The sequence below is a fragment of the Xiphophorus hellerii genome, chromosome 16 (genome assembly GCF_003331165.1).
Source record: "Xiphophorus hellerii strain 12219 chromosome 16, Xiphophorus_hellerii-4.1, whole genome shotgun sequence".
Lineage (NCBI taxonomy): Eukaryota > Metazoa > Chordata > Actinopteri > Cyprinodontiformes > Poeciliidae > Xiphophorus > Xiphophorus hellerii.
The window spans coordinates 21221306-21240790 of NC_045687.1; the positions used below are offsets into that span (position 1 = coordinate 21221306).

General features: G+C 37.4%; 2 protein-coding genes and 1 long non-coding RNA gene across 6 annotated transcripts in view; 1 reads left to right on the plus strand and 2 right to left on the minus strand.

Annotated features, from left to right (window-relative positions):
- Positions 1-19485, minus strand: part of LOC116736136 (microtubule-associated serine/threonine-protein kinase 1-like) — a 57502-nt gene that overhangs the window by 21857 nt on the left and 16160 nt on the right. For all 4 annotated transcript variants that reach the window (XM_032588429.1, XM_032588430.1, XM_032588431.1 and 1 more), the window contains 4 exons: positions 13804-13892; positions 12383-12458; positions 8597-8669; positions 6692-6852 (listed from right to left, as the gene is read on the minus strand). In XM_032588429.1, coding sequence (XP_032444320.1) covers positions 6692-6852; positions 8597-8669; positions 12383-12458; positions 13804-13892 — 399 coding nt within the window. The remainder of the gene's footprint in view (positions 1-6691; positions 6853-8596; positions 8670-12382; positions 12459-13803; positions 13893-19485) is intronic.
- Positions 1414-4313, minus strand: LOC116736141 (uncharacterized). Its single transcript, XM_032588447.1, has 2 exons — positions 3250-4313; positions 1414-1986 (listed from the first exon to the last, which is right to left on the minus strand). Exons 1-2 carry the CDS (start codon positions 4084-4086, stop codon positions 1660-1662), a joined length of 1164 nt encoding a protein of 387 aa, XP_032444338.1. The 5' UTR covers positions 4087-4313; the 3' UTR covers positions 1414-1659.
- LOC116736149 (uncharacterized) lies at positions 4840-6047 on the plus strand. Its single transcript, XR_004342493.1, has 3 exons — positions 4840-5548; positions 5679-5792; positions 6005-6047. It is a non-coding gene; the product is annotated as an uncharacterized LOC116736149 (long non-coding RNA).

The window sequence follows — 19485 nt, forward strand, 5'->3', positions numbered from 1 at the left end:
ATGGCATGTGTACAAGTGGAACTTGCTGACAAGAAAAGTCTGTTGTCTTTGTATGAAAAAAAGAAGGCCTCAGGTAAAAGACTGTTACAGCTGTTTGAATCAGCAAATGTGACGCTGTCCCAGAGAGAACAGACAACCTTTAACCACCTTCAACGTTTTGTAAAAAATGCTGATGAAGACAAGGCCGAAAAAATACTGCGTTTCTGCACCGGCTCTTCTGTAATCTGTGTTGACAAAATTCTCATTTGTTTCAACACTGAAACCGGGCTTAATAGAAGGCCTGTTGCTCGCACCTGTGGAGCTACCCTAGAACTTCCTTGCACTTATAGTTCTTACCCAGACTTTCGCACAGAGTTCGACAACATCCTCTCCAGTAATTACTTTGAAATGGACATAATTTGAAGTTGATGGGAGGTATTTACAGCACCTTTTTGTTTTGGTTGGAAATTTTGAATGCAGTTTTTTTTTTTTTCTAAATTTCATATTTAAATATTTAATGCATTCAGTCATATAGCAATTGATTTTATGTTTTCATGGTTTGGCTGTATGTTTTTGTTACTTTACATTTCAATTGTATTTATTTTCAAAGATACCTTGTGAATAATACAAATTAATGTAAAAATTACTTTTCCGCAAGATTTTAAGATCTTGTTTTAAGTAAATAATTCCTTAATATTGATCAAAAAGTACTGTTTATATTGGAAAATTATTTAACTTATAACAAGATATTTTTCCTATAAGTTAATTTATCTGCCAATAGAGCAAGTACTTTCTCATCAATATTAAAGAATTACTTACTTAAAACTCTATATGTTGCTGAAAAGTTACTTTTAAGTTAATTTGTCTTATTTTAAGTGTAATAGGATATTTTCACTAGAAACTAGACCAGAATTACTTGTTAAGATTTTGTTTTTCAATGTATGAAGAAGTGCTCCTTTGATTTGATCATATTCTAACCCCTTTTTTTGTAATTAAACAGAAATGTGTTCTCATTTTCTTTCAAGATGCTGTACTACAAGACCGATCTGTTGATGTAGCCTCTGTGCAATGTTGCTTTAAGCAGAGTTTGTTCTTTCAGTAAGGTTTACTGTTTAAGCTTTTAGATGTTTTTACAGATTTTTTAAAAAGTTCATAATTGTGTTTACAACCCTTATTAACTTCAGAGGCAAGAAATATGCATTTTGCTTTGTATCATGTTGATTGTTTCAAATACTTTTCCTTTCTTTATAGCATTTCAAATTTTAAAAAGTTAATTAATGCAACATTTATTTTAAAAATAGAATGGCAGGACAGAGTTTATCACTTAAAAGAAGCATTTTGTTTTGATCACAGAATTACATTTTCAGATAAGTATTATTTATACTAAATACCCTTATTTTCCTTTTATGTTTATCTTTGTTTGACAAGTAAATATTTGCTTTCACAGAGTTTATTTTCATCTGAAACAGATATTGCATATTTACAAAATGGTTAGAAGCAGTTGAATAAACTGGCAGTTCATGAAACTCAAATGAACAATACATTTCTTCATTGTCCCTTCTAGAGAACATAATGAAATACTTTTGAAAGAAAAGAAACACAGTTTGTTTACATCTGCATGCCATTCTAAGTGGGCTTGTAAAGGTGCTGAAAAATGTTCTTGCTTGCAGTCAGCACATTTTAAAGTGATGCAATGATTGCCTCTCTTAGATGCATATACAAGTTCAAAGCCTGGTAAGCGTCTGTGGGTAAGGTCAGATGGGACTCTGCCATAAGGATGTTGCAGAGGTCAAAGACATCTGGATCACATGGTTTGGTCAGTCGAGAAATGCACTCATTTTTGCATACTTCAACATGTTCCTCTTCAACAAGGCAAAGAAAGTCTCTTGTCCTGTAGAGCTCAGGTAATGCATACATCACATTGGGTCGACCACTGGGGACATTTCTGTTGTTTGATGGCCTGATGGAGTGTGCATTCCAAACCTGGGCAGTATCATCCAGCTCATCCTGTCACAAAGAACACATGAATATGAGAATCATACACACTCATCTGTCTTAAAATTAGTAAATTATAAGAGTCATAAATAGGGATAGGAATTCCTAAAAACTTTGCAATACCAATTTCATTATGATTATTAATTATTGATTTTATTTTCATCAATTCTCAATGAGTTAGAGAATAAAGTCCTTAATTTAAAATTTGCACCATGTTGTATTCAATTCAAACAAAACTGAAGGTGGCTTAAAAAAGAAGAATCCTGCAGTTAGATTACAATTTTAACATGAAATTCAACTTTTTGCACATCAACAATGTTTGCGAACACAATTTTGCATGTTTCACATCTCAGGAAAAATCTTTCAAGACTTACAGTGTCTCCAGCTATGGTTAAACACATTATTATATGTGTATTGTTATTTAAACATCTGAGAAAGCTACGCAACTTCAAGTATGCAAGATCAAATCATGGTCATACTGATTTATTTAGTCCACTGCTTAAACTAGTGGACTTAACACATAGCATTTATGTGTTAATGAAAATGATGTCTTGCTTACAGCTAAGGAAAATATAACATTTTAGATTAGAATATTACATCACACCAATAAAAACACTAAACTCCTGCTTTAAGGTTATTTTAAAGTGCTTTTAATTTGACAATACTCATCCCAAATTCTAATTTATTGAATATGACTGTACATATAACTGAGATTGAGACTATTCATACAGTACAGAGCTGATATTAAAACAATAACCTTGATATGGAAGCATCTAAACTTGCCTGGCAGAAGAGCCAGAGTCCATTCCTCCCCCAGGGACCCTCAGACCTCCCTGAGGATCACGGCTAAGCAACATGTCAAACACTGTACATTCAATAGTCATTTGCATGATGTGTGTTAATTTTTTGGGACGTTGGAAGGATTTGTTCCCTTTATTGTGATTCAAGCTTTGTTTGGGTCCTAGTCTTTTTTTGTAGAATATAACCACACTTTGGAACCCATAATGTGTCCTCGGTCCAAAGTAGACTGATCTCGCTATTCTGTTGAGTTCTCCAGAGTTCTGGTATGACTTTATTATTTGATCTGAATGTCAAATGAACTACGTTGGGACTATTTGTTTGGAAACACAGCGGATGCGTGTGCGAGCACCGGCCACCGGCTCTTGCTGCAGTTAAGTTGCGCAGCATCCGCTGTGTTTAAAAACAAGTAATCCCTCTAGGATCTCAGTTTGCTATTATTATCCAAACATAAATAAATTATTAAGATTAACTCACCTGTATGATCCCCATGCAGCAAAACTGAAGAAGGTTTTTGTCTAAAAATCCACCATCAAAGTAACCGTTGTCTCTGATGTCTCCAAAAAGGGACAACCAGAACTCCACACACTGGTTACGAAGGAAACGCCACCAATATTCAATTCTTTGATTAGCTGTACTTGCTCCTTCCAGGTAACTGTCAAGGGTCTCGTTTGGTTCCGTTGGTACAAGGAAACGCTGGAAACTTCTCACATGGCCATTTTCGGTTCCAAGATCACCACGTACAACTCTAGGGCAGCCATTTAAACGCTGCACCGCTTCGATGTAATACCCCCCGATCACCTTTGGATTACTACTTGTTGTGTAAGCATTAAGCCAGATTATTTTTCTTGAAAACCCATCAATACTTGCGTTGATGCATATTCCATATGGTTTAAGTTTGTCGTAGGAGTCCATGTGCCAGATGAAGTTTGGTCCCTTTGAAAAGTAATTTCTCCGTCTGAGACGTCTTGCCTGCCTCAGTGCCACCCCTTGGGGATCCAATTCCTTCAACACAAAGCGCACATCTTCTTTTCTCACACGAAGTCCATGCTCTCTGCATTTAGCGTACATCCATCGGTAACCGTGAAGCTGTCCAGAGGACTGTAGCTGGTTATTAATGAATTCTACCAAAACTGCCAAGTCGGAAAAGGACTTGCGCCGAATGAGTCCCCGCGCTCTGAAAACTCTCTTCAGATGTCTCTCACTAATACTAAATCCATGTCTGCTGTCAAGCACTGATTTAATGTGTTTATACTCAAGCCCAAGCTCGAAATAAAAATCTATATATCTACCCCATGGGTGGGTGTCCTCCATCACTGTGATTAGGTCGTTATGTACTGATGTCGGGATCTCGAGATAATAAGTCGGGATCTCGGGATCTCGAGATAATAAGTCGGGATCTCGAGATAATAAGTCGGGATAATAAGTCGGGATCTCGAGATAATAAGTCGGGATCTCGAGATAATAAGTCGGGATTTCTTTCCTTTTTTTTTCTCTCCATGTCCCCTTAGGGGCTCCGTAGAAAGCTGATAGGGTGGTATCCCAAAATGTTTTTACAAAGTTATATTCAGTTTGGGGGACTGAATATAAATGAATGCCACACTTACAGATTTTTATTTGTAAAGAAAATACAAAATAACATTCCTAATTTTCCTTTCACTATACAAGGATGAAATAGTCTGTAGGTCTGGCAGATAAAATCCCAATAAAACCCACAGAAGCCCGTGAGTCACTGTCAGGATCAGAGTCCAGAGAAGGAAGGACGGGTTCGTGATGATTAGCAGTCGCAGCAAAGTTTCGCCTCATTCCCATTCTGACGTCAGTTGCTACTGGCTGCTAGCCTCGACGGAATTAAACAAGCGTATTCATGTCTACGTAAACGAGCACTGCTCTCCGTTTCTTAACAGCGAGGCAACTTAGCGTTCTGTTCACTCCGGAACGTTATTGAGAAAGAGAAACAAAGCGGGCGGGGGAGTGTTTTTGGCGGCGGACCGCTGCCTCTAACTGCCGGCGCCATAGACATAATATAAGGGTAGACGCCGCATTGGTCGCTCCGGCGCAGGAAATACGGCGGCCATCTTAGAGCGGTATACCCTCGTACTTTGCTGAACCAAAACAACAGAAGATGCCTCAGTTCTGCTCGGCTTATTCGTGTTTAAATCTACGAACTGTTGATGTCAGGGACCGGGGGATAACTTTTCACAAGTAAGAATGACATATTATTGTTAGTATGTTGTGAATGTAATATTACTGTACTGTATTTATGCCCACCAGCGAAATGACAGCAAATGTTAGCTATCGGTCTTCAGCCGGAGATTTGATGACAGGAATATGTTTCAAACAGGCCTACTCACAATTTCAGTAGCTTTGTTTAATTATCATTATCAACAAATTTTAATCAAATTTGGAGTTTTATGTTCTTTAAAATATGAAGATCAAAAATAGTGAGTGTAACGTTTTTCTGAATGCTCAGCTTAAGCAGGCAACAAGGCTCCTTAGTTTCAACCGTTGCAAATAACATGGACCTCATTCGGACAATGTTTTTGTGTACACACTCCCAGATATCACGTTTTTGTTTTAAAGGTTTCCAAAAGATAAAGAGAGGAGGAAGAGGTGGGAAATAGCTTTGAGGAGGGATGGATTCACTGCAAGTGATTCATCTGTACTATGCAGTGAGCATTTCAAAACGGAGGATTTTGACAAAACAGGTCAGATTGTCAGACTGAGAGCTGATGTGATACCATCAATTTTCAGCTTCCCAGTTCACCTTCAAAGAGTAGGTGCATTATTAAAAGTTCATTAGCATTCATAAATGTGCATAATGTTAGCCTTAAGGGATATATGTGTGTTTATGTACAGGTAGTATATACTGTGAAGTCCATATTCATAAGGTTTTTACATTTAAGGTTGAAAACTACAGAACTACAATAACCTCCACAAAAGCCCAAAGTAGTGAGTATGTGGCCTCTCAAGATGACCCAGAAACTTGTAGTTCAGACCTGCAACCTCAGTCTAATGATGTGAGTATTTTTTCTATTGTAAATATCATATCATAATGGTCAAGATCATATTAAAATCTAAATTATTTTCTAACCCTCATGTTGAATGTTCTCACAAATAAAACAAATAAAACCAACATAGTTGAAGACACACACAGTGCTGCTGTCGTCTGAAAGAAAGTGTGCCATAGTGATGTCTAAGTGATGGGTGATGTCCATCTCTCTGTCTTTAGGATCATTGCTATGCTTTGCCAGCTTCTCTTACCGCTGTCACTGCAAAACATAAGAGAGCGTTGGCAAGAGTGGAATATCTGGAGCGGGACAAGAAAAACACCATGGCCAGAGAGAAGAGGGCAAAGACCACAGCAAAGTCACTTTTTATATATATATATATATATATATATATATATATATATATATATATATATATATATATATATATATATATGTGTGTGTGTATGTATAAGGCTATTAGATTGTGTAAAAATGTAATGAATATGTAAATACTGTCACAACAGATAAGTATGCATGTGTGTATGTGTGTATATATGAGATTATCGGAATATATACATAATGTGTGTGAATAAATTGCATCTTTGGTTGTATCTTGCAAAACATGTCATACTTTAAAACATTGTATTCCACCAAAATTATTTAAATATGCTAAACTATACGTTCCTATACATGCAATTTTAATAGCTGTATGCCTAAAATTTAATTATGTGACAATGTGATTACTATTCAGCGTGTTATGATCTATTAAATGCGCTGATCCTTTATTGTGCCTGCCAAATATATAAGGCTGAGTGGAGTGGTATACCGCTCCAAGATGGCCGCCCTAAATCTCGTCAGCTCCAATAGGCGAGAGCGGCCCATGAGGCGTCTATCCATATATTATGTCTATGGGCGGCGCTGCTGACCTGAGGCTGCGGGAGCGAGGGCGCATGCGCGGGGAGCAGCGGCCCCCGTCGTCGTCCGTGATGCTCTCGGTGCTGCCAAAGTGCTTGGATAAGAAGTGGAGCTCGTCCATGGTGGGCTGGGAGGGCAGCTGGTGCAGCCGCTCCTGAGAGGAGCTGGACGACTGGATGGACAGAGAAGAAGAAGAAGAAAATGGAGGGGAAAAAGAGGGTAAGAAAGGGCAGAACACGACGTAGCCGGATTGGAGAAATGACGTGCCAGAAAATGAGCGGCAGCTAATGTTCTTGGAAGGAGGCAAAATAAACGAGGCTTTGAAAGGTATATAATTACAGCGTCTGTAGCTCCACAGCAGGATGACAGAGCGCAGCTGAAACGTTAATGAAGTCGTCCTGTGAGCCTCACGAATCTGTCCATCACCAGCCTTTTTTAATATTCATATAGCCGAACAAATCAGTTCGGCCTCATCAGAGCAGAGACGCTGGACCTCGTCCAATTATTCGTTTCGCTAAGAGATCGATCGCCAATTCATCAAAAGTGACAGGCCAATTCAAAACGGGAGGCCGGATGAACTGCAACTCTTTTGTCACGAAAAGGGCGCACAAATCCTGGGCGCTAAAATGACCGCAGCTTTGATTATGAAGGCGATTCTTCCGGAGAGACCAGGCAGTTTTATGAGTCAGTATAGATTCATGGTGTGTTCTCTTTGAACGCAGAAGTGGGATTTTCCCACTTTGTTTCGATTATTGATTATTCTGACGATTAATCGGATAAACATATTTGCCGTATTCCGCACATTTTTCATTCCACCACTTAAATCTTCATTGTTGACATGAAAAATGTGAGTAGAAAAATTATTCCAATCCTTTTTCAAATAAAAAAAAAAATTAAGCATTTTATTGGGTAAAATGCAATAAGATCATAATTTTTTTTAGTGAACGCTTCTGATCCATTCGCAGCTATAGACACATAAAAAGCAGTTGATTCATTTTTTAATGAATCATCGGAATAGTAAAATGTGCGTAGTAGGAGATTTTTTTTTACAGAATTTGAGAGAAGTGAAGCTAAAACAACCACTCAAATTAATATATCAAACGCAAAAAAAACAAACTGCGATACAAAATGACAGAGCAAACAAAGGAGTTATTCTAAATCTAGTTATGCCATCTACCATCTCATAGTAAGAGGAGAACAAGCCACTCATTTAGGAGTTTTTGGACAAATAGAATTACAGAAAAATCTTAAATGTAAAATGTCTGTCCCTAGTACAATGTTTCCTTATTTACTGGTCTGGGTGTGTTGTGTTTATTTTTTATTTTTTGCCATTTTTGAGTCTGTACCAATTACTAAATTAGTTGACAGCAATCGATTAATCACGATTAATCGTTTCAGCCCTGTTGGAAATACCACACGAACGCCCAACCCAAGTCGGAACTTCCCAAGTTTAGCATTCAGCCTTGAGTCGTGAAAATAATCAATACTTCAATTCAATCAATACTGGAGAAATGAGTTGTTCAAAGATGCTTGGTTGTCTCAAAAATAATAATAGACAAAACATAATAAAACTTTGCCCAATCTGTTGCACTTCTTCCAATAGTTGCTAGAAATTTTAAATTCTGCTAACACGACTTTAAAAACCACATGTGACACGTTTTAGATAAGGAAAACAAAAAACATTTTACAGCGTCAATGCAAATGAGCACATGAAGGAGTCGAAGAGGAAAAGTTTCACATTCTTTGTGGAAAAAGATTTGAAACAAGTGATCAAATAAAAATTGAATGTTCATCCCAAAAATGTGCCAGGTTTTATAGTCCCGACAGCTTCATGGATTTTCATATTGGATTCTAAGCTGGAATTTCAACTTGAACAACTGGGATGTGACGGATTAGGTAGGAGAAAAAGTTACTACCGTTGAGCTGGGAGTGTTGGTGCCATATCCAGAGGAGGGCAGAGACGCCAAAGACCATCTCCTCCCGTCCGCTCTGCAGGGAACACAGATATCAAAACCACAGCCAATTACAACCTTAATTAAATGTTAGGATCCACACCAAGTACAGGATAACTGTCCTGAAATGTTTTGGAAATAAAAGACTAAAAGGTTCGTTTTCATATTTTCGATTCACCCGCTTTGTTGCCCTTGTAGGTGCAAGCGTTAGACAGAGATGTCTTCTGAAAATAACTCAATCAGATTGGATTTAGATGATTCATTTCCAGGTCATTGTGTGTCTATTTGATGATCAGATTAAATCAAAAGGCAATTTGCTGCATTGAATTAACAGGCTAAAAGCATCATGGGATTTTTTAAAACAAACATTGTGTAATTATTACAGAGTCCCTAAAGAAGAAATTGAAGGGGAAAAAACTTTCTTGTACGCAAAGATAGTATATGTTGTCAACCAGAAAGTATCTAGTGAGCTAAAGAACGTTTTTTGTTTTTTTTTCCTTGCATTGTCCCTTTAGGGATGCCATACATTTTTATACATAGTCATGGTCTTATTTTGCGTTGCTTTATCACAGAAAAAAATAAATACATTATTCTAGCAACGCATTTATATTTTGATCTAAACTCTATTTGAAATTACTTGATTTTAACCTAAATTAACACCTCAAGTGTAAAAAAACAAAACAAAAATCTTTAACAACCTCAGATTTTATACTGCAAAAGTGCGATACAAAATGACACAGCAAACAAACGAGTTATTCCAAATGGAATTCTCTCCGTAGTAAAACGAGGACAGGCCTCATTTAGTGAGCGTACAGTCGAACAGTGACATGCAGGCGGGAAGATTTGATAAATGAGGATGAAGAATTGCAGTAGTGGTAGCCGAGCCGCGAGCGTCTCCGCTGGCAGCTCCACGTCTGACCGAGAGCAAACGACGACGGTCAGTGTAAGTAGACTTCCTTATACACATCTCTGACTTCAGAAAGCATCTCTGCATGCTCTCATTAAAAAGTTTTTTTTTTTCTTTTTTGCTCATTCATTATAAGTCACTCAACTTCCATTAGAAAACTGCGTGAGCGACAGCTGCCATGTATTTATTTCCATGCCAGACATCAAAGAAAACCTATTTTCAAACTGAAAAATGTGTTCAAGAAATTTCACTACACATCCGGTGGGATGTGGGGTAAAAGGGCTCGATTTCATTGGCTGAGCAAAAAAAAAAGTCAATCCCAGATGATTGGTTGTGAACAAACCGAGCTCAAACACAAAGAAAATATTAAACCGGTAGCATCAGATTGTAACTATGGCAACACAACAATCAAATAATGATCATTTTACAAAGTAAACTTGCTAAATTCATGTAAGTATTGAATTAAAAAGATATATTTTAATGAATCTATGCTGAAACCACCAAATAAAATTGAATTGTATTCCCAATATCAATAAACAAATATGTAAGTTTTTGATGATCTGTTTTAAAATGGAAGCATTTGCAGGAGCCCAGACGTGGATTAGTTCACTTTTGCCTCTGTTTAGAAACACAGAAGTTCTCCAGCTGGTGGTTCACAGTCAGTGTGCAGTTCAGCTGCTGCTGCTCTGGTTAATATTTATCTGCAGTAAGGGACCTCCAGCCACCCGACACACCAAAACGCCAATTTCCTGCCTTCAGTGTCGGGAATTTGAACGTTGGAGCGACAAAGTCGGAGCATAAATTATAATCTTCCAGGCTGAAAACTAATTAACTGGTGTTATCAAAAACATAAGAGCAGATGTTATGTTTCTCCAGTGACAGTAATGTAACCTATTAATAATTACAGCTATGTTTTCAGTTATAATATTTTCATTTTGATATATAGACACATATGATGCACACTTTGATTCAAATGACCCAAATCTGGTATGTAGGTGGTATACAAGTATCTGTTTGAACAGATTGTTTTAAAGTATTTAGTAATATTTTTAGTCTGATCTACTTGGTGGTGGAAGACTGTAAGAAAATTTGAGATAAAAACCCGCTGAATTTGGTAGACTTTTTCAGTAAACGTGCTTACTCCTCAGGATACGATCACTTTTCGCCATTCTGCTCTTTATAGAGTAATGCTGAGAGTCTAACACCACTGATACTCTGGCCTCATTACAGCTAATATGCTATCTGAACTTTAAGAAACTGCTTCCTTAATTATGAACTGCTTTGTGTTGGTTTATCACATAAAAGTTTCAGAAACAATGAAATCCACACCCTGAAGGCTAAGGCTTTAGGGTTAGCATCAAGAAACGTAACCTATTAGCTCTAAATTTCCATAATAATGTGTTTTTATCAATTTCTGTATGAGCTCAGTGGTTGTGTAGATCGGTTAGAGCTACCAGAAAACAGTTCTTGCTCGCAGGTGTAGTTCTCCTTAGCAGATGCCGTTCTTATTAGCATAGCAGGTATTGTTCTCGTTAGCATAGCTTCTATTCAAATTCAAATATACTTTATTAATCCCAAAGGGAAATTAAATGTCGTTGTAGCTCATTATAGTTCTTGTTAGCATAGCGGTTACAGTTCTCTTTAGCAGGTACATTTTCATCACCTCCAAAAGCACAAAAACAACCTTTAACCACGTGTATGGAACTGAACACATCACTATAGTACAGGCGTAATGACCATCATATTAATACGATTTTTACTGATTTAACATGAGCTGTGGATTAAATAAAGCGTAATATGAACATACTGACAGTATGTCAGTATGTTGACAGACTGAAGCCTCCTTGTCTCAACACTGCAGCAAGCTGAGTAAACACAGGTGCTGTGATTGTAATTGGGCGGTCCGGTCACACATGACTCGGCTTGCTGTGTTGTGATCACCTGCGACATTCCACAGGAAGCGTGAAAACGCTAACAACAACAGACCAACACCTCTGGTCCTCTGAGACTCATCTGATCCCCGGCTATTTTCTCTCTAAGCTAAACTGACTTCTGTCTGCCGTTTTTATTATTATTATTATTTTACATATATGATGTACATCTGCTTCACAGTGTATGAGAATATCATTTAAAATGCAGTATTTTGTGACTTCTATGTACCATATAGATTAATTTTCCTTGGGATGATGCATTGCAAGCGTTTATTTCTGTTCATGTGAATCATAAATCCTTTTTTTTTTTTTGTAATTATAGTTTATACCTAATGGGAATCCAAAATTCAGTTCCTCTGAAAATTAGAGAAGACAAATAAAAGATGATTTTTTAAAGGTAGAAATGTTATGTAGGGATGTTATGGCCTACATAATCATCGGCAATCATAAGACTGCTTTTTGAATGCAACAATAATGATTTTTTTCTGAATAAAAGCTACCATTTATTTCAATCACTGAAAAGGCAAAAATAAAAAGTATCAGATAATCTGTGGAACGTTTAACGCAATAAACACTTTTTAAAAATAATGATTTTTTTTAATACAAAGCATTGTCAAGCTATTTATTCTAAACACTGACAAAAGATAAAGAATAAATTCCTTCAAGATCATTTTTGGAACCGTTTAACGCAATAAGCACTGTTTAAAAAATAATCATGTTCTTGTGATATTTTAATCGCAAAAACATCATGTTTGATTGTTTTCATTGTTTCATTTCATTGTATATCATTGAATTAAGGAAAAATAATAATAAAAAAACAACAACAACAACAAAAACCAAGATATTTTTGCTACAGTGAAATCAAATTTGTGACAACATTCCAGTCTGATGAAGGGCACAGAAATGTCAGACCTTCTGGAGGAGGCGAATGAGAAGTGTGCAGGGTTGCTGGGGGAGAAGTTTCTGGGGCTGTCCAGGGGGCTGCTTCCTGAGGGGACAGCGAGACAAAAGGCAAACAAGAGTCAGAGAAGGTCACAGCAACGGGGGACGTTTTATCCTGTAACGCACGCTAAACCTGTGGATCTAAATGGCGATGCATCCTAGTTGGTACGGAAAGCTGTATGGGACAAAGGATTGGGAAACTGATGGAGGTTAAGACGCATATTGTTGATTTTTACAGCTCAGATTCCTGGAGGACAACCCCCACACCCCTTTGTCCAATTGAGTTTGTTGTTTTGTTCAACCAAACTCAAACTCCTGACTTTACTAATAATTAAAAAATTAAATGAAATTCTCCTTTCACTTTTAAGCTGTTGTCACAATGTTTCTTATCTTTCCATACTTGGTGACATTTTCGCTTAAAGAAATGAGGTGTTTTGAAAAATCAGCTGCGTGTTAGTATGACCAGTGCTTCACTACAAAAGGTGTAAATCAGAGTTGGGTTATATTGCAAATCCCACAGTATCAGATAGGGCAACAGGCAGTAGTTGTGTGGTTATGTTGAAAAGCCATAAGAGACTGTGGTGTGATAGGAATATTAACAACATGATCCAAAGAAAGTGTCCTTTTTTGCAAACTAATTGGATTGACTGAAACATGTATTATTGATCCGCTGAAGGATGGCGTCACAGATCAATTTCACTGAGCCAGAGGGGTCAAGCTCATTTTCATTTTGGACCAAATCAAGTTCATGAATGTCCTCAAAGGGCCTGTTGTGGTAGAACATATTGATGAACCTACAGTTTGTCTGTCTCTGTGTCACGAAAATATAACATGACACAGATAATCTGTGAAACAAAACTCAGGTCCTCTGCCTTCTCCAAGTGCAAACTAGAAACAACCAATCAGAGCCAGGAGGAGGGGCTTAGCGCTGTCAATGAAGCTTGTGTACACGCTGGTCACAACCTTCTTTCCCCCTCTCCCCCTCGCTCTCCGCTACTCTACAGATTCTTCACGATAACAGTCTACAAGGAATGCTAATGCTAGTTAGCATAGCCACTGATGACGGCGGATATAAAAAATACACATTTAGCCCCCTGCTAAATGAGCATGTGCACATTTAGCAGGAAATACCCAAGCTTGAATGAGAGCGCTAAGACCCGCCTCCTGACTCTGATTGGTCGGGTCTTGACAGAGAGCTATGCATTTCTTCAGATGGCAATAGTAGCAGGTGGAGGAGCTGAACATTTTCACACATTATCCGTCTTATGCTGTCACAACATATAAGATGGCATATGTTTTATACTGTCGGTTAACAAATATGCAAAAGATGTATATATATATATATTTTTTAATAAAAGTTACATCCTGCAGCTTTAAGATCGTGAGCGTACCGAGGTGACCCGGGAGAGGGGAGTGCGGGCGAGGCAGCGTGGGAGACGTGGTTGTCAGGATCAGACTCTTCCTGTTGCTCGTGCGGCAACTGCAGAGAAAAAAACAACAACATAAAAACAGCAGGGGAAGGAAAAAACACGTGTGAAGTTCCACCAGCAGAGTTTAGTTGGGATATTATGCTGCCGAGACGGCAGTGATGAAGAGAATTTAATTTCCTCGCCCATTCAGACCCGTCTCCTCGGAGCTGACATTACACACAGGAGAAACGTGCAGGACGGAGCCGCTCTGCTACGACTTCAGTTAAATATATTCAACCAATCATCACGTCACATCGACAATAATCCAACTCTAATCTAATTCATCTACCAAATATTACATCCAACAAATGGAAAACTAAGAACTTTCCAACCTTCTTTCATTGTAAACAGTGAAAAATATTAACAAATAAATTAGTATTTGTTTATTATTTTATAAAGTATTAACATAGCATCATAGTTATTATTTAATTTTAGTTCCAATCTTTTTATTAGATTTGATATTTTTCTCCTATTTATTTATTTTGACATTTAAAAAAACCTTAATGTCACATTTTCTTTTATATTTATTTTTTATATCTAATCTGCATTTATTTCACTTTCTTAAGCATGAGGGGAAGAGGAAATATTAGAGGAGCAAATAAATCAATCTATGATTTAAAAAATCATAGTGAATAGAGAAATATTAGAAAAATTCTCAATATTTAGAAAAATTCTGAAAAATGTGACGGTAAGTAAAAAAAAATCGTATTGAATATTTTTTTCGATACAATATGAAAAATTAAACCATTAATAAAAGAATAGTTGACCCGAACCTTGTACATGAACAGAGAACATATTTGTTTAATGGAGCTAAAAAAAAAAAAACATTAAGAAAAATAGCAAACACACAAAATTCTTTGGATCTAAAATGAAAATTTCTTACAAAAAAAAAGGCTTACTTTTCGTTAGATTTTTATTTCTTAATACTTTAGACTTGACAATTTTGACTTTTGTGACAAAAAGTTTGCTCACCTCTGTTCTAGGTGGGGGAAAAAACAGTAGGGATTCTAAGTATATTCAACCTATAGCTTCTTTAAACTTTACGAACTTCTCCACAGAACAAATAAAACAAAAACAGAGTAATGCACAATGTTAGCAGCAGAGTCACTCGTGTTTAATGGATCGCCAAGAGAAACCTGCTGAAAACAAACACAGTGCCGTCCTTGAGCCAGATTATAAAATGCTCTCAGAACAGCAGCAAACATTCAGACAGAGCGCTGCCGAAGCAAGTTCAAAATTTTAAGCGTGACGCCCGAGGCCTGCTTTCCACCGGACGGTCGGTTAAGATAAAATAAATAAATAAAAAGAAAAGCACTCCGACGTACTTAGGAATGATTTGTAGCCCAGAGATCTGGACTGACGTTAGAATGATGAAGCAAAAAAAAATAAATAAAAAATGGAGAAAGAGAGAAAGTCTTGTCTGGAACAAGCAGGAGATTAAAGCTAAATAAACCAAAATGGTAGTGGAGAGTCAGTAGAAAAGAAAAAGTCGTGTCGGAAAAGGTTAAAGGTGTTGCTCATTCGACCAAAAATAAGTAAACATGGCCCAGATTTCCTTCTCCAGACCCAAACGGACCCATAAAGCGCCAGCTGTAGGAACAAACGACCCTTAAAGAAGGAGAAGCGTAAAAAAAAAGAAAATTTGGTTTGGGTTGAAAATCAGAAATTTAGCTCATTTAGTTCAGGAGAGAAAGAGAGAGGGGGCGGGGGGAGAAAAACTTTGCCACCCTCTAAAAGCCCAGAGGAGATGTGGTGGAGAAAAGGAGGAGCTTTCACGTGACGGCTTGTTGCTACGCAGAGAGCGTCGGGGGAGACCGCCGAGAATGCCAACCAGGGAGGAGGGGAGGAAGAGGACAAGGAGGAAGAGGGCGAACACAAGAAATGATCTAATGGTGACACAATGTGAAACGGCAATGAGGTCGTCCGCGTCAGGAAGAGGAAGCTGGCAGCAAATTGTTGCGTTAGGAGGCAAGTTTGGAAAAAGGGTTTTGATTCCCCCCCCCCCCCCCCCCCCCCCAGGAAGTGAAAGAGTTTGAAAGAATAAACTCGTTTGTTCTGATTGTGAAAAGATTGGCAGCAGCAGAAATAAGCAAAGCAAGACAACAAGAAAAGAAAGAAACAAGGATGAGAAGTTAGAGAAGCTGATTGGGTCGGTGGAGAACAATGCCCCCAAACTTTTACTGAATGTAAAAATGGAACATGAATACGCAAACAAACAACAAAGAGTTACGGGAGAAAATGACTCGTATCGCCATATACGACATAAAAGTTTTATATCGGTCGTTATTGATAATTATTGATTAGGGGTTTTTTTAAATATCTGAAATACTACTAAACTGGTGTGCTGTTATTTTGTATTTTTAAGCAGCTAAGAGAAACGGTGGGAAAACATGAAACTGTTGCTGCGCAAGATACTCAGCAGGTCGTTGCCAGGTAACCAAAAAGCGAGTAAGTTGATGGGACCGACCGATCTTGCTCAGCTGGCCGTGAGAGGTTGACTAAGTAAAGCCTTTCTTCTGCCTACATCTCCCAGAATGCTGTGCGGCTCTGGATTGGAATATTCCAGAATATATTTCTAAGGTTATCTAACCGTATAGCCACAGCTTGTGAAGTGTCGTTTGGAAATGTTCGGTGAAATAATATCCACAATACAGTTCTTCTAATAATAATTTAAAAAAAGTATATTTAAGCTGCAATAAATTCATGGATTCTTCAAGCTGCTGCTGAATAGAAATGAGATCTAAAGAGAGTGCAAGCATTGGTTTCACTGTTAAAAAACCAATGCTGTCACACCAAAAAAAGTTATTTAATTTGAATAATTCTAAAATCAGATATAGCTTGAACAAAACCAATAAAATTAGCTGTAACAAATTTTATATATATATATATATATATATATATATATATATATATATATATATATATATATATATATATATGTGTGTGTGTATTTTAAGTCTGTTCAAAGAAACTTTTTTTTTTTTCAGTGTAGAAAAATAAAAACAAACAGAAGCAAACAGAATCTTGCTGGAGAGAAGAAGGCAGAGACCTTTACTGGAAACATTAAGTAATGGAAGATGCTGCGCGATCCGCCATGAAGCGCCGGGCTTCTGTAGGGGGACAGCTGCAGCAGACGCACCGGCCTCACTTCGACCTTGCTTGGTTTATAGCTAACTGCTCGGCTTGTTTAGTTAAGGTCCAGGAGTGTTTATGAGTAGAGAATGTGAACATTTAGCTTTCATTTGTGTGAAAGATTTGTAGCAGACACACACACACACACACACACACACAAAAGAAGAAAAAAAACTGCATGAAGGTGATGTCTTTGTGTTTGTGCCGTTTCCACAGACGCACAGCACACCTGAGCCTCAGCACCCGAGGGACAAACACATGCATGTTTTTATTTTCTATTATAACATCTGTTTTTTTTATATACAAAATTTGAATTCTTTGTTACCATTTCACTATTTTACAATTATCTGGATTGGCTCTCAACCAAGACAGATTTAGGTAAAAAGTAATGTCACCAATCAACATAATCAAAATATCAGTGACAAAAGTTGGTCGGGAGCGAATATATAAATATATATATACCATCTACTACTGTAGGACAGCCTTAAAACAGTCTTTAATAATAGAAAAACTGAGGAACCTCCTGTCCTAATGAGGAACAACAATGGAGTCAAAGCTAGAAGTGTGTCTTCCGCTCTCGTTTCTCAGTAAACAGCTCCCTAATGGAAGAGCAGAAGAAGGCACAACAACCTCCACCCATTTCCCTTCCAGTTTCCTTCAATCGCTAGTATTTTCTTTAGACTCGTTACGCCTTTACATAGTCAGGTTTGGGAGCTACAAACATTTTCTGACACATTAAATTATGATATTCTCATTCTGAAATGATAAGACAAGGTTTCTTCTTTAATAACCTTAGAGTAGTTTAAATCATTTGTTATAAATTACAACAATAGGTTGTCATAAGCAGGTTTTGGATTATGGTTACAAACAATTTCTGAAGGTGTACCACAGGGCTCGATTCTTGGTCCACTTCTTTTTACTTTGTAAAATATTTGCTTGGTGCAGGTTTCCAGATGTGTGAAACAAAACAAAAAAACAACAACAACTTTATTTTTCCTCTAGTGTCCACTCTTATAGTTTGTAATCTGCAAATTATTGAAGAAGTTTAATCATTTTAATAACAACATTAAAAAGTTGAGAATTTTGTCAAGATGTACTGCAGAGGTGCAGAAGCTAACTTGCATACGTATAGACTAATTCAAACTAAACAGAAGCATAAAGTAACAATTGTGTGATAATGAATGATGATATTTCTTATTTCTTAAATACCTTGTTGGAATTGTATTGTGTTTTTATGTATTGTTGGGTCTTAATGGACTTTATACTACTAACTTTTATATTTATACATTAAACTGTGTACATTTCTGTTACATGTTATTGTTGCATATAGATAAAGCTCAATTAAGGACAAATATTGCAAATGGAACAAAAGTAATTGGGCCATATAAAAATAAACTCATAAATGAAAATGGAAAGGGACTCCCACAGGTCATAGTGACTTTTGCTACAAATCACGCTGGATTTGAACATCATTTCGGGCAGCAAAGCAGCTCAGACGTCCATGTTTCTGATCATGTGTCAGGCCACAGGTGGGCATCGGCAATCTCTCGCAAACCGGGAACAATGAAGTCACTCAGAAGCTCAGCAGGACATCCACTGGGGACGGAGCCAAAGAGGAAACCCCTGGAGCTCGAATGTCAGCTTTAGTTTCACATAGTTGAAATTAAAGCGATTAAAAATATAAGTTAAACGCTTGGTTAACAGAATGAATGTGTTTCATATTGTAGTTTAAATTATGGTCACTACTTTTTTTACCGTGTACCATCGAATAAGCGTCTCTGCGTAAAAGTCAGCCTTCAGAAAAATCCACCTTTTACTCGATCCGGTTGGCTCATGTAATCATTAGCTGACTGTTAATCGGTCAACCTGAAGCCGGGCCAGAAATATCTCTATGAGTCACCAAAAGCCACGTTTCAATAAAATGCTCTGCCACATCAATCAGAGTCAAGCCAGACAAAACGTCAGAACCGGGGCCAAACGTTCACGATGACGTATCATTTTAGCCTATATAAAAAATACTTAAGAGCCTTGCTATTCCTCTGTTATGTGTTTCTATGTCTCACCCAAATCCCTGTGCATTTGCAGATCCCTTCAGTACTGGCAGCCTGTCACTGACCTACAGAAACTCTAGTTTTACTAGTTCCAGCTAAGCTAGCTTAGATGTAAACAAAGTCCACATGCTAACACGTTCACAAGTGTCTTCAAATTCACTCCAGCACTAGTCCGAACAAAACCTCCAGGTTTATTAGAAAATGTTGTTGACACAGACTGCACTTTATAAATGTGTTACCATAGTAACACATTTATAAACTATGTGTTACACATGTGTTACCATAGTAACACATTTATAAAGTGTTACCATTTAAGTTAAGTTATCCTCCATGAGTTAACGTTTGTCGAAATGGATTCCTTGCTAAGCCTGCTAAGAGGAAAATGGTGGCGGTGGCGGGGAGGGAGTACTGGAAAACAGAG